Source organism: Dipodomys spectabilis, unplaced genomic scaffold (genome assembly GCF_019054845.1).
Source record: "Dipodomys spectabilis isolate Male_0828 unplaced genomic scaffold, ASM1905484v1 ptg000004l, whole genome shotgun sequence".
Lineage (NCBI taxonomy): Eukaryota > Metazoa > Chordata > Mammalia > Rodentia > Heteromyidae > Dipodomys > Dipodomys spectabilis.
This window is the reverse complement of record NW_024870681.1, coordinates 7,839,288-7,866,534: the sequence shown is the minus strand read 5'-3', so window position 1 is coordinate 7,866,534 and position 27,247 is coordinate 7,839,288. Positions and strand designations below refer to the sequence as shown.

General features: G+C 37.2%; 1 protein-coding gene across 3 annotated transcripts in view; it reads left to right on the top strand.

Annotated features, from left to right (window-relative positions):
- The window catches only part of Aatf (apoptosis antagonizing transcription factor), a 99,372-nt gene that overhangs the window by 19,845 nt on the left and 52,280 nt on the right, over window positions 1–27,247 (top strand). For all 3 annotated transcript variants that reach the window (XM_042693469.1, XM_042693463.1, XM_042693475.1), the window contains exons 5-8: window positions 19,803–19,917; window positions 21,746–21,938; window positions 22,401–22,565; window positions 24,728–24,811. In XM_042693469.1, coding sequence (XP_042549403.1) covers window positions 19,803–19,917; window positions 21,746–21,938; window positions 22,401–22,565; window positions 24,728–24,811 — 557 coding nt within the window. The remainder of the gene's footprint in view (window positions 1–19,802; window positions 19,918–21,745; window positions 21,939–22,400; window positions 22,566–24,727; window positions 24,812–27,247) is intronic.

Sequence of the window (27,247 nt, the reverse complement as noted above, 5' to 3'; positions counted from 1 at the left end):
TTCAGCATAAGTATTTTTAGATTCATTTATATATATTTGTGTGTGTGTGTGCATGTGCGTGCAGGGTCTGGGGCCTGAACTATCTGTCTGAGCACTGTCCTTGAGCTTTTTTGCTCAAGGCTAGCTCTCTACTGCTTGAGTCATGGCTTCATATCCAGGTTTTTGTGGCTAATTAGAGAGATGAGAGTCTTAGACTTTCCTGTCTGGACTGGTTTCAAACCAGGATCCTCACATCTCTGCTTCCTGAGTAGTTAGGGTTACTGTTAAGTGCCACTGGGGCCTGGCTTCATTTATATTTTTTCATTTGTCTAGCATTCATTACTTTTCATTGTGGGATAGTGTTTGACTATATGACTATACTGTAATTTGTCTTGGTTCATGTTTAGGGCTGTTATCACAAACGTCTGTGTACTTTTTTTGCATGGACATAATTTTTTTTTGTGTGCCAGTTCTGGGGCTTGAACTTAGGGCCTGAGCTTCTTTTGCTCAAGGTTAATGCTTCACTATTTGAGCCACAGCTCCACTTCTGGCTTTTTTGGTAGCTTATTGGAGATAAGTCTCATGGACTTTACTGCCTTGGCTGGCTTCAAACCAAGATCCTCAAATCTCAGCTTCCTGAGTAGTTAGGATTATAGCATAAACTGCTGGTGCCCAGCATTGGACATAGATTTTAATTCCTCTCTGGTAGTATGAAATGGTTGGTTACATGTTAAGTGTATGTTTAGCTTAAAGAAAAGCAAACCTGCTAAGCAGTTTTTCCAAGTGGTTATACCATTTCCCAGTCCTGCCAGCTGTGTATAGTTTTAGTTACCTACATCCTCAAAAACACTTGGTTAAACTGAGCATTGGTGGCTCTTGCCTGTAATCCTAGCTACTCAGGAGGCTGAGATCTGAGGATCAGGGTTCAGCCTGGGCAGGAAAGTCCAGGAAACTTTTCTCCAATTAGTCATGAGAAAACTGGGAGTGGTGCTGTGGAGTAGTAGAGCACTAGCCTTGAACAAAAAAGCGTAGAGACAGTACCCAGGCTCTGAGTTTAAGTCCCATAACAAACCAAAAAAAACTCCCAAAACAACATTTGGTTTGTCCAGTCTTTAATTTCAGACACTTTAATAATGTAATCCATTGGCTTTTTAGGTTGAAAAGCTGAGTGACTGTTGCTTCTTTCTTTGTCCTGCTTTTATGGGATTATTCCTTTAAAAAAGTTGCTTGAAAAAAAAAAGTTGCTTGAATAGAATAGAATGGAGAGTTCGAGTTCAGAAATAGATTCATACAAATATGAGCAATGAGCTTTTTGCAAAGATGTAAACTCTTTCATTGAAGAACAGTACTTTCAACATAGTATATTAGACATTCATTTGTAAAAAAAATTACAAAGCCAAAAAGAATATAGCTTCAACCTGAATATTATGATTTATATAAGAATTAACACGAGATTGTCAACTTATATTAAATGTAAAAGAAAACTATACAAAGTTTTTTTTTGGGGTGAGTGGGGAGCTTGAATGCATCCTGTGCACTGTCCCTGAACTTTTTTGCTTAAGGGTGTGCTCTACCACTTGAGCAACAGTTCAATTCCCAGCTTTGTGGTTGTTAATTGGATTTTCTTGCCCCTGGCTTTGAACCATGATCCTCAGATTTCAGCCTCTTTAGTATCTCGGAGTTCAGGTGTAAACCACTGGCACCTGGCTTTATAAAGTGTTTTGAAGAGTACACAAGAGAACTGTCTTCAGGATGCTGGGTTAGGCAGAGTTCTTAGATACAGTGTCAAATGCACAGTTTGTAAGAGAAGAAATTAATGGTCATGCTGAATTGGAATTTAAATCTTTTGCTCTGTGAAAGATACGTTAGCAGAATAGAAGACAAACTACAAACAGAGGAAATATTTGTCAAATCACATATCTAATAAAGGACTTAAGTCCAGAATATATAAAGAATTCTAAAAACTCACAGTAAAAAAAAAATTCACTTAAAAACATGGGGAAGAAGACTTTACCAAAGAATATGACAAGCTTATGAAAATATATTTCACATAAAAATAATCATCATTGATATATCATTAGTGTTGAGAGAGATGCAAATTCTCACAGTGAGATACCTGTATATTCCAATTAGAATATGTATAAAAACAGATGATTTGCCATACCAAATGCTGGCAAGGATGCCAGAGCACTTGGATGCTTCAGGTGTTTGTAGTACGAAAGCAAAATAGTACAACTATTTAGGAAAAACAGGTTTTTTTTGTTTTTGTTTTTAAATAAAATTGGGCATACATTTAGCATATGATCCTCCAGATCCTCCACTCCTATCCTTAAATCTTTCTAGAGAAATGAAAATGTGTCCACATAGACTTGTACATGAATGTTTATAGCAGCATTCTTCATAATCAGCAAAACTGGAAACAATCCAAATGTCCTTCAAACAAATTGGGCAAATTGTAGTACATTACTCAGCAATAAGAAGGAGTAAATCTCAAAGGTATTATGCTAAGTGAAAGATGCCAGCCTCAAAAGGTTATGTTTTTAAATTCCATTTTTATGAAATTCTGAAAAAGATAAAACTATTGGGATAGAGAACAGATTAGTGGCTGCCACAGGTTATGGTTGGGGGAAGGGTTTGACTACAAAGAGGCAGCCCAGCCTTTTCTTTGTCTCCTATGAGTTTCCATTTTCCTCTCCAGTAGCCTCGTTTCATTGGAGTGTTTCCCACCTGTTTTCTACTGATTCATTGTTGAACCCTTTCTTTAGCATGCCTTGATTGTGAACATTTTGTTTGGATTGAGGGAGGCTATAAATAGTTGTATGCTTATTTCCAGAAAACTGGGAATATTTCTTATGGTAATGGATACATGATACAGTACTTCTAGGGGTAGAGGAATGAGCTACATCAACCTATAGTGTCATTTTTGTTTGAAATATGTATCTTTGGTACTAAACCCTTACCCAGAAAAGAATAAAAGATTACACAGAGCTTCTAGATTTTGATGTGGGCTAGAACTGAAAAATGAGATGTCTTTAAACTCTTTTTCCTTTTCTCTTTGATAAGTGATATAATGTGGTTTAGACACTCAGAGATTCCTGAGATTCCAGGTTCTGGTTGATGATTTACTGCAAAATTGCTTATAAATTGAAGTAGAAAATGTTTTGCAGACCTGGCAGCTTTCTGGCTTCACACCCATTTGTCACCCAGCATTTCCCTTTGTGTATAGAACAAGAATTAATTAGGCTGCACTGCAGGAAAAGTTTATGGCTATAATTTATATAGGATGAATTTTTTTTTAAAGAGACAGCATTGTTTTGTTGCACCTTTGTGAATGTGTGTGTGTGTGTGTGTGTGTGTGTGTGTGTGTGTGTGTGTGTGTGTGTTATATGCATAAAGTAGGGTTTTTTTTGTTTTGTTTTTTTCCTTTTTCCTTTAAGCAGTATCTGTAAACTTATGGAGTAAGCATCCATTTTTTTATTTGATATGACACAGTGTAGGAGCAGATGCTTTTATAGTGATAGCTTTCTGATTAAACTTTTATTTTTGTCTCTTTTTAATTCATTGTATACTAGAGAGAACATTCAGGTGGAGGTTTGTATTTTAGACAATTGTCCTAAAATATTTGTCTGGTTTCCAGAGCTTTATATTTTTTTGGTCTCTTAGAAAACTTGGACTTCTGTCTTTCTTAGAGTCTTGCTCATTCAATTAATGTTTTCATAATCAATGCAAGTCAGAACTTGCAATTTGTTCCTGATTTGCACATTAAAGAGCTCCATTAATTAAGAATCCTGGTGTTTGGCATGTTCCCGCAGGATCTGTGCATTATTTACATGGTAAAAGTGTAAGATGCAAGTTTCTCAGTTGTAGTAGCAATTGCAGTTAATCCTGCTTTTTCTCTTTTCTTTCTTTTTTTTTTTCTTTCCATTTTGCTTGTGAGTAACAATTATTTCAGAACTCATTGAAACTCCTTAGGGATACATTGTCCCAAAATGGAAACAAATGATCTGAGAGAGCTAGGATAGAAGAGTAGAAAGTAAATCCTTTGTTTAAGGAAAAAGAAATTCCTGGAAGACAGAATTTGTGTTTAGTTTTTGTTGGTTCTTTCACTTGGCTAAATGTGTAAGATGTGATAGTGTTGAATTGTAATTGTATTTGCTCTAAATTTTCAGGACTTCCCCCCACCCCATAATAGTAATTGTCATCATAAATAAATAATCTTAGAAGTAGAAATTAGCTTCATGCTTATGATAAGTGAGCTTTTTCATAAAATCACTTTTCAATGAAGTGTATGTTCTGTTACCAATTCCTTCTAGAAGCCTGGGTCTAAGCCAGTAAGAGTGTAGAAAAGCGGAAATCAGATTGCTAGTTCAGCAGGCTCTTTCCCAGTTTTGGCATAGCTAATACTCATAATATAGTTTCCTGTCAAGTTCATCTAGTTCTAAAAATAACACAAGAAACTGAAAAAAAATCTCAAAAAATGGAGATATTTTTCTCCCTAATATTTTTCTCCCTAATATTAATTAATTGTGTAGTCCAGCCGAGCCTTGAACTTCTGATCCTCTTGATTCAGCCCCTTGAGTGCTGAGACTTACACACCTGTGTCCCCATGCTTGGCATCTCTTGATTTGTGGGAGTTAGTTTAATTTGTCTGTGCACTTGTCCTTTGCGTTAAAAATATATGAAGAGCCAGGCACTGGTGGCTCACACCTCTAGTTCTAACTAGGAGGCTGAGAGCTGAAGATTGCTGTTCAAAGCCAACCTAAGGAAAATCTGTGAGACGATTAGCTCCAATAATTCACCAAAAAAGCTGGAAGTGAGTTGTGGCTCAAGTGGTAAAGTGCTAGCCCTGAGCATAAAAGCTCAAGGACAGCACCCAGGCCCTGAATTAAAACCCCAGGACTAGCCAGAAGAAAAGAAGAAATATCTTCACTTAAAATGTTAAAACATTATAAATGTATATAATTAAGAAAATAAAAAGCTTTTTTAATGTTAACAGTTTTTACCTCTACTCAGGAATAACATAACCAACAAAATTTGGTTATATATTGCTTTGGATGTGATAACACATGTTTTCTTTAATATTTTATTATCTTTAATTATATTTTAAAGGGGCTTCCATTTAGGTGTTTTCTTTTTGTTTGTTTTTGTTTTTTGTTTTAAAGGTTTTTGGTTTGGTGCTGGGGATTGAACCCTTAGGTCTTCTACTGAGGTACTCTACTATTGAGCTATACCTCAGCCTTCCATTAAAGTTTAATGACAGTTTGACAAGAACAGGAGGTTGTTAGGATGTGTTGTACTCAAAAACTGACATGTTGAATTGTACAACTACTTAAAACAAAAACAAAACAGGACAAGTGCAAGGGTGAGAAAAAAATATGAGTGCTGGAGGGGTGGCTCAAGTGACATGGCCGCGTTCCAGCTGAACAAGCACGCTGAGCAAGTGTCAGGCCCTAAGTTCAAACTCCAACACCAGCAAAAGCAGCAAACAAATATAAAAAACGTGGGCTACAGTACAGCTTATGAACTATCTATATAGCAGGATAATTTTAAGATATAATTCTGTGGGTTACTATAATTATAACCTGTCCCTGTTTGCACATTTGAAAGTTATATTTGGGCTACACTATATTGGGTTCTCTGTCTTTTTTTTTTTCCAATTAATTTATGTAGTTCTCAGGTTCCATAGTTTTTTTTTAATCTTTGTGGGAGAGAATAAGCCTAATAAATATGTACATATCCACTTCATTTTTTTTTTATTTCTTTTTTTTTGGTGGTGCTAGGCTTTGAACTCAGGGTCTTGCACTTGCCAATAAGTAGGTCTCTAACTTTGAGTCATAATTCCAGCCCACCACTTTCTTCTATCAGTTCTTATTCTATCAGTTCTATCAGTATAATTGAATAAGAGAAATCCAAAATGCTATTAGTGTAAGAAGAGTTCTTTTTTTTTTTTGGGGGGGGGGGGTCCGGTTGTGGGGCCTGAACTCTGGGCCTGGGCACTGTCCCTCAGCTCTTCAGCTCAAGGCTAGCACTCTATCACTTGAGCCACAGCGCCACTTCCGGCTTTTTTCTTTTTGCTTATGTGGTGCTGAGGAATCGAACCCAGGGCCTCATGCGTGCAAGGCAAGTACTCTACCACTGAGCCACCTTCCCAGCGCAAGAAGAGTTCTTATTAGCTGCTCATACTGGTTGTTTTTTGTTATTTTTTTGCTGGTCTGGTTCTGGGCACTGTCCCTCAGCTCTTCAGCTCAAGGCTAGTGCTCTTACCACTTGAGCCACAGCACCACTTCTGTCTTTTTCTGCTTAGGTGGTGCTGAGGAATCAAACCCAGGGCCTCATGAATGCAAGGCAAGCACTCTACCATTGAGCTACCTTCCCAGTCCCTCATACTGTTTTTATAAACAAAAGTTTTATAGGTAAACAAAGCTCTTTCGATAGTTTTAAAGATTCCTATGTCTTTGAGGTAGTATAATATGTGCTACATACATGTCAATCATGGTGAGGGTTGAGTAGGTGGGCAGAGACAAGTGTGACTCAAGGAATCAAAGCCATTCATAGTAAGACTTATGAAATATAAGAACATGAGAAATCAAATAGGACATTTGAGAATAATCAGTTTACTTCTATCTTGGTATTTGCATTGCCTAAGTATAATTGTAAATGCCATATATTCTGCAAGTCACAAAAATAGCTCCTGTTTGTTCATCTTCCTCTACTATACCCACACACTGAGTTAAGTGTGTATGAGCCTCATTTCACTTCTCACAGCAGCCTGTGAAACAGACACTGAGAACTGAGTTATATAAATGAGGGAATCAAATTTAGTGAGATAATATGTTTGGAATCAAGTTTAGTGAGGTGACATGTTTGGAATCGAGTTTAGTGAGGTAACATGTTTAACAGCCATTAGCTGAACGGGATTGCTCTATTTCTAAGCCTTTGCTCTTGGCTGCATTGTCCAGTCTTTGTTCATATAGTTGTTAACTAAAGGTTCCCTCCTATCCTTTTCAAAGAAAGTATGAAGGAATATACATAAGAAAAAAATGCCAGTGCTTAAAGAAATGAAGGCAGGAAAAATGTCCTACCATTGTAGGCCAGTTTTAAAATAGATGTATCTTTCAGTTTTTCTAAAATGATGCTTCTAACATCTGTGTTTTCAGTAAAGGCTAGAAATGCCCTCAGGGAGTCTATCCTAATAGCAGGTTAGATTTTTTTTTTGATGACAAAATAATGTGTAAATAGATGAGTTTACTTATATATTCATTGTATAAGATTTAGAAAAAGGAATTTTAAAAATCAGACAAAATTAGGAAATAATCTTTGAATTCTAGCAGTTAAGAGCTATGTACTTTAAAGCTGAATGTGATGATGCATACTTATAATCCCAGACTTGGAAGACTGAGGCCAGCATGAGCCTTTTTGAAACCCATCTCCAAATAGAAAAAAAAGTTAAATACTTTCAATATTAGGTTTTATTGTGTTTTTCTTTTCCAGTTTTTTTCTTTGTGAATGTGAAGTGAAAACCAAAATAAGAACATATTCTATGCTGTTTTATAGTCTGATTTTTTTCCCCCTGCTAACAACATGAATATCTTTCCATGTTACTAAATTTTGTTCTACAGTTATTATAGTAATAGGGCTTGAAGTCAGGCCTGGGTGCTGTCCTGAGCTTCTTTTGCTTAAGGCTAGTACCCTACAATTGAGTTACAATTCTACTTCTGGCTTTTTGTGGTAAATTGGATATAAGAGTCTTATGGACTTTCCTGTCTGGGCTAGCTTTGACTGTGATCCTCAGATCCTCCTGAGTAGCTAGGATTACAGGTATAAGTTACCAGTGGCTGGCTTCTCTAGTGTTATTTTTATTTTTATTTTATATTTTATTTTGCCAGTCCTGGGGTTTTGAACTCAGAGCTGGGACATTGTCCCTGAGCTTCTTTTGCTCAAGGCTAGCACTCTACCACTTGAGCCACATTGCCACTTCCGGCTTTTTCTGTTTATGTGGTACTGCGGAATTGAACCCAAGGCTTCATGCACGCTAGGCAAGCATTCTATCACTAAGCCACATTCCCAGCCCCATCCAGTGTTATTTTTAATAACAGCATACGCTTTCTTTCATATGGGTAATTGAATTCTTTATTGTTGAAAAAATATTTTTGGATTTTCATTTTTATAAATAATTCAATATTGTTATTAAATTTTACTTACATCTATGATTATTGCAGAAAATACATTTCTAGATGTGGATTAGCATCTTTTTCAAGAATATATGTAGTGTTGGGGCTGGGAAGGTGGCTCAGTGGTAGAGTGCTTGCCTTGCATGCATGAGGCACTGGGTTCGATTCTTCAGCACCATATAAGCAGAAAAAGCCGGAAGTGGTTCTGTGGCTCAAGTGGTAGAATGTTAGCCTTGAGCTGAAGAGCTGAGGGACAGCGCCCAGGCCCAGAGTTCAGGCCAAAAAAAAAACCGACCAAAAAAAAAAAAAAGAATATATGTAGTATTAAGGCTTTTTTTTAAATTGTGAAAATGCCGTATAGAGGGGTTACAATTATATGGGCAAGATAATGAGTATATTTCTTTCTTTCTTTTTTTTTTTTGGTTGTTCATGGGGCTTGAACTCTGGACCTGGGTGCTGTCCCTACGCCCTTCAGCTCAAGGCGAGTGCTCTACCTCTTGAGCCACAGTGCCACTTCCGGTTTTCTAGTGGTTTATTGGAGATCAGAGTCTCACTGACTTTTCTGCCCGGGCTGGCTTTGAACTGTGATCCTCAGATCTCAGCCTCCTGAGTAGCTAGGATTACAGTCGTGAGCCACCGGCGCCCGGCAAGTACATTTCTTATCAAGCATTGTTGCCTCCTTTTTATTTCCCCTTCCCATCCCCCCATGTTAAGGCTTTTGATCTAGATGACCAAATTGCTCTTCAGAAAAGTTATCAGTTTGTATCTAACCTTTAGATGAACAACATTAGTTCCCTTATCCTTGTCTACACTAGATATTTATAATTTTGTTTCATCTTTGTCACTTTGATAGGTGGAAAATGATGTCTGTTTTAATTTACGTTTTCCAATATTTAATGAGAGTATTTCCCCTTACATTTAGTTGGTCTTTGTTATTTCTTATGTGAATCCAATAGGGAAAACTTTAAGCTAGCTCTAGGGAAATGGTCTTTTATTATCTAATGAGTCTCATGGTTGTATTTTTTGTTTCTTTTTGTTTTAGTTGTTAGAGATCTGGGTCTCACTTTATATCCAGGCTAGCCTGGACTGGCCAATAATCCTCATGATGTTCATATACTCATGGGCAGCACTATGCCTGGTTCCTAATTATGTTTTTGTGTGTGTGTGTGTGTGTGTGTGTGTGTGTGTGTGTGTGGTTTTTTTTTTTTTTTTGTTGGCCTCAACTCTGGGCCTGGGCACTGTTCCTCAGCTCTTCAGTGCTCTACCACTTGAGCTACTGCGCCACTTCTGGTTTTCTGAGTGGTTTATTGGAGAAAAGAGTCGCACAGACTTTCCTGCCAGCCCCAGCTGGCTTTGAACCACAGTCCTCAGATCTCTGCCTCCTTAGTAGCTAGGATTACAGGCATTAGCCACTGGCACCTGGCTGGTAATTGTTAGTCTTAATAGCTTTAAAAAAATTCATGGTAAAACTTGTTTGTTATAAAAATATTATTTTTGTTCAAACAGAATTGAGTACTCTCTGTACCCCAAACAATACTGGAATATGTAATGTGGATTACATTGTTGTTAATATTGTTCTCCAGACATTATTTTAATAAGCTTGTTCTTGTATGTCCTTCCATACATTTTGTGTCAATGTAAACTTTATTAAAATTGTAAATGATCATGTTTTTACCTTCACATTTCATTACATATAAATCTGGCTCTGTTTTATTTTTTTTGGTGGTTCTAAGGTTTGAAGTTAAGACTTTAAGCTTGGTAGGCAGGCACTATACCAGTTGAGCCATGCTCCCAGCTCTAGTTTTTATCTTTTTATTTTTAAAAATATTCCAAATAACAATCAAGGTATCATTTACCCTGTATTTCAGTATATGGTTTTTTTTTTTTTGGTCGTCGGGCTTGAACTCTGGGCGTAGATGCTGTCTCTCAACTCTTCAGCTCAAGGCTAGCTCTCTACCACTGGAGCCACAGTGCCACTTCTGGCTTTTTCTGCTAATGTTGTGCTGAGGAATCGAACCCAGGGCTTCATGAATGCAAGGCAGGCACTCTACCACTGAGCCACCTTCCCAGCCCCACTACATGTTTTTTTTTAAATCTTTTTTTTATAGTACCATCTCACTTAACCCAATTAAAATTCCAGTTTCTTTCTAATGCATTCATTCTATATTCAGATTACTTATTCATCCCCAAAACATTTTTTATGGCTTGATTTATTCAAACCAAATTCCATTTGAACTTACCTTTTCAGTAGTTGCACACAAAGTTTTCTGACTAAAATTAATTTAAGCAGTCTTCTGTAAATTGTCACCTAAAATGTTTACAGTTTTTGCCATTATAAGTAATGCTAAAAATACTATTTTGTACTCATCTCTTTGCTTTGAATCTGTTTTTTTAAATGATTAATTTCCAGAAGTAGGAGGAGACGTGCATATGTAAACTTTGATGTTTTGCCTGACAGCTTCCTAGATAATGTTGTGCTAATTAAACTCTTTATCAGTTGTGAATGGAGAATTCTCCTTTCCTCACAATCTTGCCAGAATCAAATATTTCCATAAAAATATTGCATTATGTTATATAGATGTATGTTTTTGCTGTGCTGGAATGGAATCCAAGGCCAGCACATTCTCAGCGAGTACTTTGCCACTGGGCTGCATCCCAGGGTAAGGAAATCGGTTATAGAAAACTTGACATGAAATGTCATTTATCTCACAGTGTTTTAGCTTTTAATGTAGTTTTAAGTTTTTTTTTAATAGTGAGTTGAAGCATGTCATCTTATGTGTTTTGCTATTTAATTTTGGCGACTTGAACCCATTGCTTAACATTATTTTATTTTATTTTTTTTTTGCTGAACTTAGGTTTCAAACTCAAGGACTGGGCAGTCCCTGGCTTTTTAGCTCAAGGCTAGTTGCTGTACCACTTGAGCTCCACTTCTGCTTCTGATTTCTTTTTTGTCCCTTATGGGGCTTGAGCTTAGGGCCTGAGCACTGTCCCTGAGCTGCTTTGTGCTCAAGGCTAGCACTCTGCAACTTGGGCCACAGCTTCAATTCCAGTTTTCTGGGGGTAGTTTGTTGAGATAAATAGTCTCATCAAATTTCCTGCTCAGCTGGCTTTGACCCATCATTCTCAGCCACCTGAACAGCTAGGATTCCAGGCATGAGCCATTGGCACCTGGCCTTTAACATTATCTTGTCCTACAGGACCTGCTTGCCTATCACATAATTGGTGCGTCCTTTAGTTTTTGTACTTATTTTTCAACTGTGGGAATCAGATTTGGCTATACCATTTTAACAGAGTTCCACTAGTGTTTTTTTTCATATGGTAGAACTTTGGTCATTTTTAGCAATTGAAAGTTTTATTACACTTTGTTCCCCAGGTAGCTTTGATATATAACTCAGAAAGATAAATTGATGTAGAAAATGAAAACTAATTTTTTTTAAAGCTTTTTCTTCATCTCTAAAATGGTCATATAATAGAACATCCTTCAGAGAATTGCTGTGAGGATTTAAATGAGTTATAAAGTGCTTAATCTGGCACTTAGTAGGTCCTTACTGAGTGTTAACTGTTAATCTTAAAGGTATAGTACAGGGGCTGGGATATTGTTGGCTCAGTGGTAGAATGCTTACCTCCCATGCATGAGGCCCTGGGTTTGATTTCCTCAGCACCAAATAAGCAGAAAGAACTGGAAGTGGCCCTTTGGCTCAAGTGGTAGGGTGGTAGCCTTGAGCTGAAGAGCTGAGGGACAGCGTCCAGGCCCAGAATTCAGTCCGCACAACCGACAAAAAAAAAAAAAAAAGGTATAGTACAGAATTTTTTTTTGTTTGAGATCAGGACTTGAACTCAGTACCTGATGCTTTTGTTCATTGGCTGATTCATACCTCCGCTCCCTATAGCACAGAATTTTATAAAAAATTTTGTGTAGGTCTTTGACCACAATAATTGTTTCCATTTTCTTGAAAGATTATATAAGACTTGAAATGCATATATAAAAAATATATAATGCTGGGCACTAGTGACTCCTGCTTGTAATTCTAGCCACTCAGGAGGCTAAGATTTGAGGATCACGGTTCGAAGCCAGCTGGGCAGGAAATCCTATGAGACTTTTTGTCTCTGACAAACTACCCTCAGAAAGCTGGAATTGAAGCTGTGGCCCAAGTGGTAGAATGCTAGCCTTGAGCAAAAGAAGCTCAGGGACAGTGCCCAGGCCCTGAATTCAAGCCCAGGAACCAGAACAACTTACCACCACCACCACCACCACCACCACCCCGCCCCCCACACCAGACAAATAAATATATACCAGGGCTGGGAAGGTGGCTCAGTGGTAGAATGCTTGCATGCATGAGGCCCTGGGTTCAATTCCTCAGCACCACATAAGCGGAAAAAGCTGGAAGTAGTACTGAGGCTCAACTGGTAGAGTGCTAGACTTGAGCTGAATTGCTGAGGGACAGTGCCCAGGCTCAGAGTTCAGATCCACGCCCCCCCCCCCCCCAAAATTATATACCATACTTGTAATCCAAGCTACTCGTGAGGCTAAAATTTGAGGATTACGGGGTGAAGTCAGTTCAGCAGAAAAGTCCTAGTGACTCTTACTTCTAATTAACCAGCAAAATGTCAGACTAGAATGGCCTAAGGGGTAGAGTTCCAGCAAAAATGCCAAGCAATAGCACAAAGACTTGAGTTCAACCCTGGTTCCAAGACACACAAAAAAGAATATGCCAAGAAAGATATCAGGATGTCACTCTTAAATATAAATGTGTGTGTGTGTGTGTGTGTGTGTGTGCGTATAAAATACAGAATTACTAGCATCAAGGTACCATGGTGAATAGTTTACTGTTGTTGCTCACAAGGAGTGTATAGGAAGTGTATAATTCTGTTATAATAAAAAATGTCAAGTTTGGCAACTCTGTATCTATTAACAAAAGGTTGAGAATACACAGTTGATTTAAAGTTAGAATATAAGTAGGTTGGGCTGTGTCAGCATTTAGATTTGGAAATGATAATGTGATCAGACATTCTGTCATATGACTTCAACATCAATTCTGTTAGGAAAACATTTCTAGCATACCTGTTTTGGCCAATGTGATATATTGGATGTTGGAGTGATAGCATGAGGTGAGTCTCTGCCCTGAAGCAGCTTAAACCTAGTGAGATCAAATGCAGAGTACAATGTACTAACTATGATCCCAAAAGAAGAGTGGTTTATTCCACATGAAATTCTGATTTTTCAGCCAAGAATTTTCTGAATCCTCATTTTCACCAAACTTATTTCTCAACCCATATTATTTAGAGAATTTGGGCATTTGGTTAGGGTCAGGTTTACCTTGGGAGTTTTATAATATGAAAGAATCACAGTACTTTAAATGAAACATGAGAGGGTTATTTGGATTTTGGTTCTAATTTTATTTTTAATAAATTTCCTTACTTTGCAGCTTACTTTAAATTTTAATAAAAATTTAAATTATGAAAGTAATACATGCTTATAAAATATTCAGACGGTTAAAAGTATATCAAATACAAATGAAAGTGTCCCTACTCTCTGGATAACTGCTGGTGGACAGTTTAAATCATTACTTGTAAATAAACTTGGATTTTAAGTACCTTGCATTCTGAGCTCTTCCTATTTAAAGGGAGAAAATAAATTTCTCCTTTTAGGAAAAGTACTCAGGAGCAGTAGAGGTTGTCTAGCATCTGTGAAGTAGAAGCTAACTATAGTGGATTTCTGAATGTACATTGATCAGTTGGATTGCTGTGTCCTATAGGGCTTTTTAAGGATTTATTGACACACTTCATCAAGGTATTTGAGAGAGTATTCAGGGAAACCGAAGAAATTCTGCAGTTCTTTCTCTACCTTATAAATTCATGCCTGGTCAGAAATTACAGCATGAGTGGGATGTCCCTCCACAGAACTCAAATGCCCAGTATTTATCATGTTACTTAGTGTGGCAGTAATGTAAAAATGTTAGGATTTTTTTTTGCTTGTTTTTTTCTGTGAGGGACTCTCCCAACATATATTTTATCATATGTCTTTTCAATTCTCCCTTGTTTTAACTTTCACTTATTCCCTCAATTCCCTACACCATTTTCTTAAAAGAAAAAGTTTTTTCCACCGAGTCCTCTTTCTTATTTAACGTTTCTTGGGTTGAATAGTTCTCACAAAACACTTTGCATTCAGAATTAGCTTATTAAGACTTTTTCTCAATAGACCCCTCAGATTCACATCTTCTACTGTGGTGCTCTCTAAGGTATGAAAACACAAGTCTGATTGTGGCTTAACCTTCATGATTTTAGACTGTAAGTCCCCATACTCTAGCTTGAAAAGTTACCATGTGGTTATTTTTGTACCACTAGGAAATGCTACTTTTGGTTCACAGAGCTAGTGGATGCTCTGGGTCAGAACTCCTTACACTGTTCTTAAAAGCACAAGCTTCACAATAGCATACCCAGTTATCTAAATCTGTATATGTGTATGTGTACAATCTATATATGCACATATTTATATTAATAGATAACAATTCTAGTTGGGGCTGTATTGGAAATGGTGGTTATTGAGGAATTTGTAAGCTGCTATCCTTTTTCTTACTGAACACACCATTCTGGTTGGGGAATACAGAACAAGCCCAAACAGTAATACTGACAGAATTCGGAATTATGATACAGTGGAGCTTTCACGTAATTCTTTGTTGAAGAAGTTAGGGCCTAAATGTTAAGGCTTATTGTTATTCTGAGTTGATAATCTCTGCCTTGCTTTAATAATTTTTCCTCATGCCTGGGTAGCCCGAGAGTTGCACAATAATCACTCACACAGCTTTGTAATCAATGCCCAAAGTAATAGGATTCCTCTGGCCACCGGCAATTAATAAATTTGTGTCTTTTTTAAAACACTAGCAAGTCGGGCCTGAAATACGACTGACTGGCTCTCCTCATTTGCATATTTATTGCAGTGGAAAAATTCTTACCAGATGATTGATGCTGAGCCTGCCTCTTGAATTCCAAGCAGCACATTATTATGAAATGAAAAATGCCGGCCATACAGTTGATTAAAGTTGAAGACAGTGGAATCGGTGTTTTTTAAGATTGTGGGAGAATTAAAGGCATATTTTAATAGATGTTGACAAGAAGTGAACTAACAAAAGCAAAGCAAAGGATTTGCTTGAAAAGATTTAATCAAACGTCTTTCTTGGGGGATTAATTGCTGGGGATGACTAGTGCAAGTGGCAGGCTTGTGTGGATTTGAATGAAAAGTATTGTTCTCAGGCCAATATATTGTATGTCATTTTGACCTATAGTTTAGCTCTAGTTCTGGAGTTACTTTTGAAGGAGAAAAAAATGCTCTCTTGTAATCTGTAAATTCCAGCTCAATGTATTTATCTGAGGTAATAGGAATATGGGAGTTGATGTGTACGTGCACATAAATAATTGTATGTTTGCATATTCATTTAAATATAACTATGTAGACATTTAACAACAGATAAGGTAAACTTTATTTTACCTTACACATTCACTCTTCTAATTTCTTTTCCATCTCATTGCTTGAAATGTACTCATTGGTTTATAATCTAATTAATAAACTGTATGCCATGTCCAAACAGATTCTTAACCTATAATTTGTTTGTGTTGGATAGCCTGGATAAATCAGGGGAAAAATAGAGCTGTTAGGTGAAAATGGTTTTTAGATTGGTGACATTTTACATATAGAATGCTTGTATATGGGTAGCATGTAAATGAATAAGACTCTATTATGAAAATGATTACAATGATAGATCAGTATTAGCAAAGCTTAGAGCATTTTCACTATGTACGAAGTGGTGACTTTTTGATAGAATATAATATGCTTTCTGCTTAAGAAATTTACAAAATGTCTTAATAACACAATTTTTTACATTTTTTGTGAGATCAATGGGCAAACGATTGTATACATTTTATAGATAATTGAGACTCAAAGAGTTTAATTTGGTTCACATATATGACTCAACTAGTTAGTAGTGATAGCACTTAGGGCTTCTGACCCTTAGTAACTACTCTTTCCCTTTATTCTTTGCTCAGAATTACTACTAAAGTTGGTGATCACATGCTTATGTTATATCTTGGTAAAGTGATGAGGCATATGTTCTTCATAATCTCCTTTTAAAGGAAAGGCCTTTCCAAATGTACCATGTAGGGCAAAACAAACATAGATATTTTTGAGTCTCCAGTTGTTGGCCATGTGCCAACAGGAAGGGTGAAGAAAGCATATTATTAACTTATCTCTCTTGTAATAATTGGGAGAAAAATTAGAGGTAAAAACTGTTGATTTCAAAATCTTTTTATTATTCATAGGATTCAACAAATAGAAGTTAGTCTGATATAAATAATAGTATGTCAATAATAAAGAAGACTTTGTTCTGGCCAGGATGAAATCACTGTTGAGTTTGAACCTTCTGAGGTCTTTTCTTACTTTAGTGAGAGGTGGCTTTGAGAAGGCCACCTACCTCAGTAAGGAGTATTCCATTGTTTCTAGGTTTTGCACACCATCTAAGCATATATGTGGCTCTCTGTAACAAAGAAATGAGATTTGAGCTGTCTTGTAAATTTCTTTCTTTCTTTCTTTCTTTTTTTTTTTTTTTTTGTCCTTGTGGGGCTTGAACATAAATTTCTTGACAGGAAGTTGTTCATGTGTTGGGCCACTGGTGACTTCTTTAATTTTTTTAATTTAATTTAATTTTTTTTTTTTTTTTTGGTGGTGGTGTTTAGAAGCACAGAATTGCAGATTTTATCTTTGGTAGATCTCTTGTCACTTTGATGCATGATGGTACTATTCCTGAATAGAACTTTAATACTTCAGGACTACGTTTTGAGTGGGTAAAGGGATGTATAAAACAAGAGCATATGAGAGTATTAAAAGAAAGACACACTTTGATTTACTGGTATTGGCTCTCTGCTTTCTTGTTGGATTGATATGCTATCTAATATGTGCAATGGATTTTTTAAAAACCAACTTGAATAAAATAAAAAAGACTTGCGTAGGTATTTGAAAGTGGTCTTAAAGTTGTGATTTTTTTTGGATCTTTTAATTTATTTATTATGTTATATATTAAGAGTTCAATTATGGCTTACAGCTATAAATATTATAGGCTGCTTTCCAGCTTCTTTCCTGTGTTGTGTGGTTCTTGATTTTATGTTGATTATAAACACATGTTATCTAGAAGAAATAAGAGAATGGACCCTTTGCTCTTCTGTTGTAAGTTTTTTTTTACTATGGTAAAAAACATATAATAGCTCCGTTCCTGTGGCTCATGCCTGTAATCCTAGCTATTCAGGATGCTGAGATCTGAGGATCACTGTTAGAAGCCAGCCCCAGAAGAGAAGTCCCTTTAGAGAGACTATCTCCAATTAACCACTCAAAAACTGAAAGTGCTGCTGTGGCCCAAATGGTAGAGCTCTAGTCTTAAGCATAAAGAGGCTCAGGGACAGTGCCCAGGCACTGCGTTCAAGCTCTACAACCAGGGAGGAGGGGGCCAGGAGAGGAAGAACATATAACAGAGAATTTACTCTTTTTACCATTTTAAGTGTACAGTTTTGTAGTGATAAGAATAATATGGTGAAGGCGGGTGCTAGCAGCTCATGCCTGTAATCCTAGCTGCTCAGGAGGCTGATATCTGAGGCCAGCCCAGGCAGAAAAAGTCTGTGAGACTCTTCTCTCCAATAAACCATTCAGAAAACCAGAAGTGGAGTTGTTGCTCAAGTGGTAGAGTGCTAGTCTTGAGCTGAAGAGCTAAGGGACAGTGCCCAGGCCAAGAGTTCAAGATCCTGACCGACAAAAAACAAAACAAAACAAAAGAATAAAGTATATGTGGTGGTACATGCCTTTAATCCCAGCACTGGAGAGCCTAAGTCTAGAGTTTATAGCAAGCCTGGGTTCTGCATAGCAAGACAAATGTTAAAAAATGAAAGGAAATGATTGAATTATGGCCAGATATTAGCAATGATATAAATGGATCAATAACCAGTTGGATAAAAGTACCCAAATACCAGTGATGTATGAAAACACATGAAAGGAAGAAGAGAAATTCTGATAAGAGAGAAGTAGAGAAATTCAGCTAAGGGAGAAATATTAGGCAGGAAGAAAATTGTTTCTGAATGGTAAAATTTTTTTTTTCTTTTTTTTTGCCAGTACTGGGTCTTACAATGTAGCTCTCGTGTGACTTTCTCAAAGCTGTTCTACCACTTGAGCAATACCTATAGCCTGGTAATTTTGCTGATAAATTGGAGCTGGAGCCTCCTGAACTTTTCTCTTGTGGTTGGCTTCACACTTATGTCTGCTGAGTAGCTAGTATTACAGGTGTGAACCACCAGTGCCCAGGAGACATGGTAGATATGATAGAATATCCATGAGAAGAGATTCATCACAGTTGCTGAAAGTGTGGAAGTTTGATTGTAGAAGAGGAATGTCAGTGTTTCAACACATAAATGGTGATTACTATCTATTATTCTTTAGTAGGATCATTCTGATAGAGAGGTAAGAGTTCTAAAAGTTCTTAGCCATAGACTGTCTGCCTAATCCTAATCAGCTGTATCACAAATGTATCTATACTATTGGCTATAAGAATCTGGTGAAAACATAGTCTAAGTGTACAATTTTTTTTGTTTTTGTGCAGGATCATGCTATTGTAGCTCAGGCTAACCTCAAATTTTGAAACCTCTGCCTGTGTCAGGCTCCTGAGTGCTGTCCATGTACCTTTTTTTTTTTTTAAATATTCAGTTCTGCAAAATAGAATATCATTAACTTGGGCTCTCCTATGTGAAGAAGAACTTTCCATAAGGATATGTGTTAGAGGTTGAGGGGGAAATACAGCTCAAACCAGAGGCAGTGAGATATGGGTGAGAGGAATGTTGGTGATAGCTCAGAATTGAGTTGTGCTCTTTTGGAGGAAGAGAAATTACCTAAGGAATTGGTTGCTAGAGGGACACAATCTAAGAGATCAGTGGATAAAATTGGAGGAATGAATATGCCTAAGAAACTGAATACCAAAGGGACAGTTGATTTTATTTTTAAATTAAAACCCTTTTTCTTTTCTTTTCTCTTCTTTTTTTCCTAGTTCCAGTGCTTGAACTCAGGGCTGTGCTCTTGCTTGGATAGCTTGCTCACAGCTGCCACATTGGTCACACCTCCAGTATAGCATTTTTGCTGGTTAGTTGGGGATTGAGTTGTGTGGACTTTTTTCTGCTTGTGTTGGCTTCAAACTGTGGTCCTCAGATCTAAGCCTTCTGAATAGCTAGGATTATAACAGGTGTGAGCACTGATGCCTAGCGCAAAGGGACAGTTTATTGGTGATGATGACAGGCTGGGAAAGAGTTTGTCAAACTTAATAAATTTAAGCACTGACAATTTAAGTCTTAATATTTATAGATACCTTTCTAAGCACTTTATACATGCTGTCTTGCCTGTTCTCATACAGCCCAATGAGATAGGCCTGTTATAAAAAACTGGGAGTTTTTTTGTTTTTGTTTTTTTTGTTTTGTTTTTTTAAGTTTCAGAGATCTCCAATTGTACCCTACATTTCCACCTACACTCCCCCTAGGTAGAATTTCATGGGAGACATTGGGTACAGACATCTTCCACCTTGGAGAATGGTAGATGATCCATCATCTTTTCTCTATGCTTTATTTCCTTTCCAGGTCACAAGGCACTGAAAGCATTGTTGAGGTCATTGGTAGATCTTCAGGAAGAATTGCTTTTCCAGTACCCAGATACTAGATATCTAGTAGATGGGATGAAGTCTAAAGCAGAAAGGTAAGAAAGAAATGGAACTATGGACTAGCTTAAAAAAAAAAAAAATCTGAGCTGGGTGCTGGTGGCTCATGCTTGTAATCCTAGCTACTCAGGAGGCTATGATCTAAGGATTGTGGTTCTAAAGGCAGCCTGAGCAAGAAAGTCCATGAGACATCTCCAGTTAACTGCCAGAAAAATTGGAAGCTGTGGCTCAAAGTTAAAGAGTACTAGCCTTGAGCAAAAAGCTCAGGACAGTACCCATGACCAACGAAAAAATAGATACTGCTTTTTAAGATTTTTAGTTGTATTCTCTTTATAGGTTTAGGCAACATTCATGTCTTCTGTTTAGCTCTATTAAAGTTGTTAAGTTAAAAAACACATTTTGATTATTAATACTTAATTACTGTTAATAAAGATTTTTTGGTCTCATATTATGGAGTCAACTGGTCACAACCATCTCCTTTAATAAGAATAGCTGTTTGAAGGATGAAAAGATTTTGGAGTTATTTTGAAGGGTGGAAAGATTTCAGAAAACAGCAACAAAATAATCCGTTTTCTCTTCTGGATTTATCACTGTTTGAAGAAGGGTTTCTCCACTTCGTTTGAACTTGCTTTAGGCTTGATATAGTACATGCTTGCTTTTTTTCCCCTGGGCCTGTTCTTTAAGTATACTTAAAGTGTTTTCCTATTGAATTAATTGGAGACACAAGAAAGGAAACTCATACTTATTGAGTACCAACTATGTTGGAGTTAGTAATTCAATGAGTGCACTTGGTTATGTAATTGGAGGTTGTGTTACATTTTCTTGGCCTTTTCATTGCATATACAGTTGTCCCTCTGTACACTTATAGGAGAGTGGTTCCAGGACCCTGCACAGACAGCAGATCCTTTCAAGACCTTCAAATGACACAATTTGCATATAACCTGCACACATCTTTTCTTATACTTTAAATTATCTGAGATTATTTCTACTCCCTAGGACAACACAAATAAAATCTAAAGAATTGTTACACTGTTTTTTTTTTTTTTTTGTGAATTATAACAAGAAAAAATGGTTTGTACATGTTCAGTTAAGATGCAGGGTTTTTTTTCTGAAAAATTTTAAATGGGCTTGTATCAGTTATGTGTGTATGTGTGTGTGTGTATTTCATTGTTAATCTCTATATGTTTACACTGTATTCCAATCTATTTAATCCCCTGTACCATACTCCCTGTACCCTTTCCTCTAAGAAACCCCAACAGGTTTTCTTGTGTTTTCATAGTTGGAAATAGTCTATTTTGATAGTATCCTTCCTCCAGATATGCCTTCCTTTTTTCCCTGATATTTTTTTTTTATTTGTACTAGACTGGTTTCTCAGATTCCGAGCTTGTGGATTGAGAGGGCTGATTGCCTTGCAGTTTAGTGCTGATTTGGGTACTTGCCCATTTGAGTTTTCTTCATATTCAGCTTCTCTTTGTTTGGTTAAACTAATATGTTCACCTCTCCTTAATAGTTAGCTACAGAGAAATGTTTCTCTTATTGATTTGGGGATTAAGGTCATAGAAATATGATTATGTGTTTAATTTTTAAAGACCCTTCAGAATAGGCCTGGTTCATAGACATTTCTAATAATATTTTACAACCTCATTTATTTTTACAGTTTGCTTATCTTTTAAAAACTATTTTGAAACCTCTGTGCTTTATATTTATTTGAAAAGTTACCTGAGTTTTTGATTGACCTAATGGGGATGTTTCTGGTGTTATTTAAATTGTAGATAAGAATAGGTAAGGCCTGAATTACTCTTACTTCATGTGAACTTAGTTTTTAAGTAATGTTTATTTACATTAGACTTTTCCTGGGTTTTCTAGTGAGGAGATTTCTAGTGAAGATGATGAGCCAGAAGAGAAGAAGCAGAGAAGGGCCCCGCCAAAGCGGAAGCTGGAGATGAATGATTATCCTGGTTTCATGGCAAAGCGCTTTGCTGATTTTACAGTCTTCAGGAACCGCACACTGCAGAAATGGCATGATAAAACCAAGCTGGCTTCTGGAAAACTTGGAAAGGCATGTGTGTGTCTGTGTAAGATAGCTGGTGGTGGTAAATGGAAGCAGTTGTAAGAAATTAGAACTATAGCTTGTTTATATGGATGCTGTTATGATATAATAGTAATCAATCATGTCTGTTGTAAAATTTACTGAACTACTACTGGAGTTTATAACATTCAGATTTGAGATTTTTAACTTTATTAGAGAGAATGTTTTATTATTGAAGCCTTATTCAGTGCTAAAAGTATGAGATAATTTAAAGAAACATTTTAAAACAGTCATTAAAGGGATAGGAAAGTGAGGTGACCTGCTTAGTACTGAAAAAAAGTTTACTTTCAGAGAACACTTATAACCATTCACAAACTCAGAAAGGCCTTCCTGAAGATGATTGTTATATTTCTCCGCTGACATAGAAAGATAGACAAGCTGTCTTCAGCACTGACTTTCTGTATTATCTGATACCGGGTAATGTTCTTGCAGGGTTTTGGTGCCTTTGAACGTTCAATCTTGACTCAAATTGATCATATTTTGATGGACAAAGAAAGATTACTTCGAAGAACACAGACCAAGCGCTCCAGCTACCGAGTTCTTGGCAAACCTGAACCAGCTGCTCAACCTGCCCCAGAGACTTTGCCAGGAGAACCAGTAAGAACTCTGATACAGTTTGATTATCCCGGAGTTTCTAGGAGTCTAATTAAATGAAAATCTTGTAGGTATTACCTCCAAGTATGAGATGTTAGTGAAAGGAAGGAAAATAGCACTACTTTATTGGGTTGTTGAAAAACTGTGTGGTTAGGGAAAGCTTTAAAAAAAAAAGTGGGACTTCTATTAACTTGTATTTCATTCTAATTTTGAGTTTGATAAAGGAGTCTGGTGGTAGATGTATTCTTAATGATTTAGGGTTCTTTTTGTTTGTTTGTTTGCTTATTTGTTGTGTTTGTGGTGCTGGGAACCAAACCCAAGACCTCATGTGTGTTTTGTAAACTGTCTACCACTGAGCTACAACCTTAGTCCTTAGAATTTAGTTTTAAAGGTTCTCTAGAAATGTTGATAGTGAAGCACATGTGGCTTTACACTTTGTGATTGTCACATGGATATTGTAGGAAAGAAGCCAGAAATGCAGCAAATTCTTAAATTTCCTTTAAATATTTTTTAACTTTTTAATGTAGAAGAAATAAATGAATAATATTTTTTAAGTTCATAATAATTATTTACTTATTTTTGCCAGTCCTGGGGCTGAACTTTGGGCCCAGGCATTGTCCCTGAGCTTCTTCTTTTGCTCAAGGCTAGCGTTCTACCCACTTGAGCCACAGTACCACTTGCAGCTTTTTCTGTTATGTGGTACTGAGGAATCGAACTTGGGGCTTCATGCATACAAAGCAAGCACTCTACCACTAAGCTACATTCCAGTCCTTAAGTTCATAATTTTAAAAGAAAGGTAAAAATTTTCATACTCCTAAATTTTATAAATTTTATTTTTAATATATTAACAGTTGTGATGTTTTGTGCATATAATAGTATATATTTTTTATTTTACTAAATAAGATGTGTAGGAAGTGGCTCTGTGGCTCAAGTGATAGAGCACTAGCCTTGAGTTGAAGAGCTCAAGGATAGTGCCCAGGCTCAAAGTTCAAGCCCCACAACCGACAAAAAAAAAATAAAAAAAAATAATAATATGTGTAGCTACATGAATCTATAAAATATCACAATTGGGCTAAGAATGTTGCTTAGTGGTAGAGTGCTTGCCTAGCATGCGTGATGCCATGGATTCGATCATTGGTACCACATAAAAAATAAACAACATTTTAAAAGACACAATTATGTTCAAAACTCTTGAAACTTTTTAAATTTGGCATATCTTAGATACTTTTTTTTTGTCGGTCGTGGGGCTTGGACTCTGGGCTTGAGCGCAGTCCCCTGCGCTCTTCAGCTTAAGGCGAGCGCTCTACCACTTGAGCTATAACACCACTTCTGGTTTTCTGGTGGTTTATTGGAGATAAGAGTTTCACAGACTTTCCTGCCCGGGCTGGCTTTGAACCATGATCCTCAAATCTCAGCCTCCTGCGTAGCTAGGATTACAGGCATGAGCCACTGGTGTCCGGCAGATACTTTTTTATATCATTACAGAGATCTCTTTTTTTTCCTAATGGTGTCAGAGTATTTCATTGTATAAATATATGCTAAAGTTTAGTCAAATAATGTATATTTCTATTGTCTTCAGTCTTCAAAAGAACACTATAGGAGACAATTCCGACATTTGTGTATTTGTGTGAGCATAGGACTAGATATCTTAAAGTAAAAATATTAAAGGAAATACACTAAATCCTGGTAGATATTTCCAAATTATCTCTCAAAAGCTGGCACTAATTTCTAGTCCCTCCAGCTGTGTCTCCAGAAGTCCTAAGTATTGCCAGTCTTACAGATTGAAAAATTGTATTTTATCATTCAAACTTTTGTACAATAGAGTGGAGTTAAACATTATTCTATAATTATTTGCGATTCTTTTTCTGTCAACTGTCTTTTAATGTTTTGTCTGTTTCTTTTCTTTTCCCTCTTCCCTTTTCTCCTTTTCCCTTCTTTCCCTCCCAGACAGGTCTTGGCTATGTAGTCCAAGCTGACCTCAAAGTCCATATCCTTTTGCCTCAGCCTCCAAGCCCTCATAGTATCTAGCTTATTTATCAATTAGACTTTGTTTTAAATTTAAAGGGCCCTTTATATCTTAAAGCAAACAGTATTTTCACCAGGTACTATTGATAGTAGCTACATTATTTACTGGATTCACTCTTTTTTACTTTTTGTTGGCCTAGGAGATTCTTCCTCAAATCCCTGCCAATGCTCACCTGAAGGACTTGGATGAAGAAATATTTGATGATGATGATTTTTACCACCAGGTATGAGTTTTTACATAGTCTTTTATTACAAGAAGTCAGGTTCTAGAATTTTAAGACAGTCGATAGAATTCTGTGAATTAAAAGGTAACTTATTTTGGAAGTCAGACAAGGAATTGAACTATTGCATCCAGAATTGACTTATTATGTCATTCTGGATTGTTGCTTTTCTTTTGTTTATGTTTTCCTTTTGAAATGAAAACAGCTACTGTTGTTTTTTTAGTTGTTTCTGGAGTATAAATATAAAACAGTTTCAGCTTCTTTGAGTCAGGTGATTTATCCTTTTTCAGACGTTTATTTATTTATTTATTTATATTTTTTTTCCTCCTGGTACTAGGAATCAGTCCCAGGGCCTTGCATATATTCCGCAAGTACTCTACTGCATCTCCAGCCTATAATAATAATAGAGGAAATTTATTTAATAATTCCTTCCTTCCTTCCTTCCTTCCTTCCTTCCTTCCTTCCTTCCTTCCTTCCTTCCTTCCCACCTTCCCTCCCTCCCTCCCTCTCTCTCTCCCTTCCTCCTTCCCTTCTTTTCTTCTTTTTTTTTTTCTCGTGCCATTACTGGGGCTTGGAATGCAGGGCCTGGGTTCCACTCCCTAAGCTCTTTTGAACTCTTTTTTTCAAGTCTAGTACTCTGTTGTGAGATGAGAGTCTCTATTGCCGAGTGCTTCCGCTCGCCTATAATCCTCGCTACTCAGGAGGCTGAGCTCTGAGGATCCTGGTTCAAAGCCAGCCCAGGCAGGAAAGTCCATGAGACTCTTATCTCTAATAAACCACTAGAAAACCGGACGTGGCGTTGTGGCTCAAGTGGTAGAGCGCTTGCCTTGAGCTGAAGAGCGCAGGGACAGCGCCCATGCCCAGAGTTAAAGCCCCATGACCGACCAAAAAAAGTCTCTACCTTCAGATCTTAGCCTCCAGAGTTGCTAGGATAATAGGCATGAGCCACTAGTGCCTAGCTGTTTAGAGATTTCTTGTCTCTTTACTATTAGAATGGAAAATTGTACTAAAGGCTTGGAATCCCAGAGTTCTAGAATTGCGCTTCTGGTTCTGCAACTTACTATCTCTCTTGTTTTAAGTGACTTTTGTACCTGCTCAAATCAGTTAAGAATATATTGTGAGTGTCTGCTACAGTTGATTATAATCATAGTGTAAAGTTTAAAAAAGAATTGATAGTAGTTGAAATATGGCACAGTTCTCAATGTTTCTTCGCAACTACCCCTATTTCTCTCCCATTCCCAGTCATTGTCTGCTGGCATGCTGGTGTGTTTTGTTGTTTGTTTTGTTTTGTTTTGCCAGTCTTGAGGCTTGAACTCAGGGCTAGGGCTCTGTCCTTTTAGCTTTTTGTTCAAGGCTGGCTTTTTGGTGGTTGATTTGAGATAAGATCTCACAGACTTTCCTGCCCAGGCTGGCTTTAAACCATGATCCTTAGATCTTAGCCTTCTGAGAAGCTAGGATTATAGGTGTGAGCCACCAGCATCTAGTTCATACTACTCTTTTAAATAATTTTCATGATTGAACATCTGGGCTATTCTAAAGGACCACAATAACAGCTGGTTTCTCATGGCTCACACCTGTAATTATAGATGTTCAGCTGAGATCTGAGGATTGGAATTCAAAGCTAGTCTGGGCAGCAAGGTCCATAAGACTTTTCTCCAATTAACCACCAAAAAGCCAGAATTAGTGCTGTGGCTCAAGTGGTTGAGCACTAAACTTACGCAAAGACGCTTAGGGATAACATCCAGACCCAAGTTCAGGCCTCAGGACTGGCACGCGCGCGTGTGTGCGCACCCACACCCACCCACCCACACACCCACACACACACACACACACACCCTTCCCTCCCTCTAGCCTCCTCCTCTTTATAGTCTCGTATCAGTGCTTTTTTTGTGTATTTAGTCATGGTAGCTGTACTTTATATGTATGTTAAGGAAAACATTTCTTAGGAAAGTTATATGTAAAACCAGAACAAGTTATTCTGTATTGAGAATACCTCTGGGCTGGGAAGGTGGCTCAGTGGTAGAGTGCTTGCCTTGCATGCATGAGGCCATGGGTTCGATTCAGCAGCACCACATAAGCTGGTGGAAATGGCACTGTGGCCCAAGTGGTAGATGGCACTGTGGCTCAAGTGGTAGAGTGCTAGCCTTGAGCTGAAGAGCTGAGGGACAGCACCCAGGCCCAGAGTTCGGGCCCCATGACAACAACAACAAAAAAAAGAATATGTCAGATTTGCCCCTAAAGAATATTGTATTAATCTTTTTATACATTGTTTAATATTTGATAAAATATTAAATATTGTCATGTCAGTCTGAAAAATAATGATTGGTAGGTAGAGAATTGGTATAGCCTCAGCTGTACCCAATTCCTGATTCTTTTTTCCTTCTCCCTTATATCCATTTGTCACAAGAGTAGGGAACTCTATTTTGTTCTGGAGTGTCT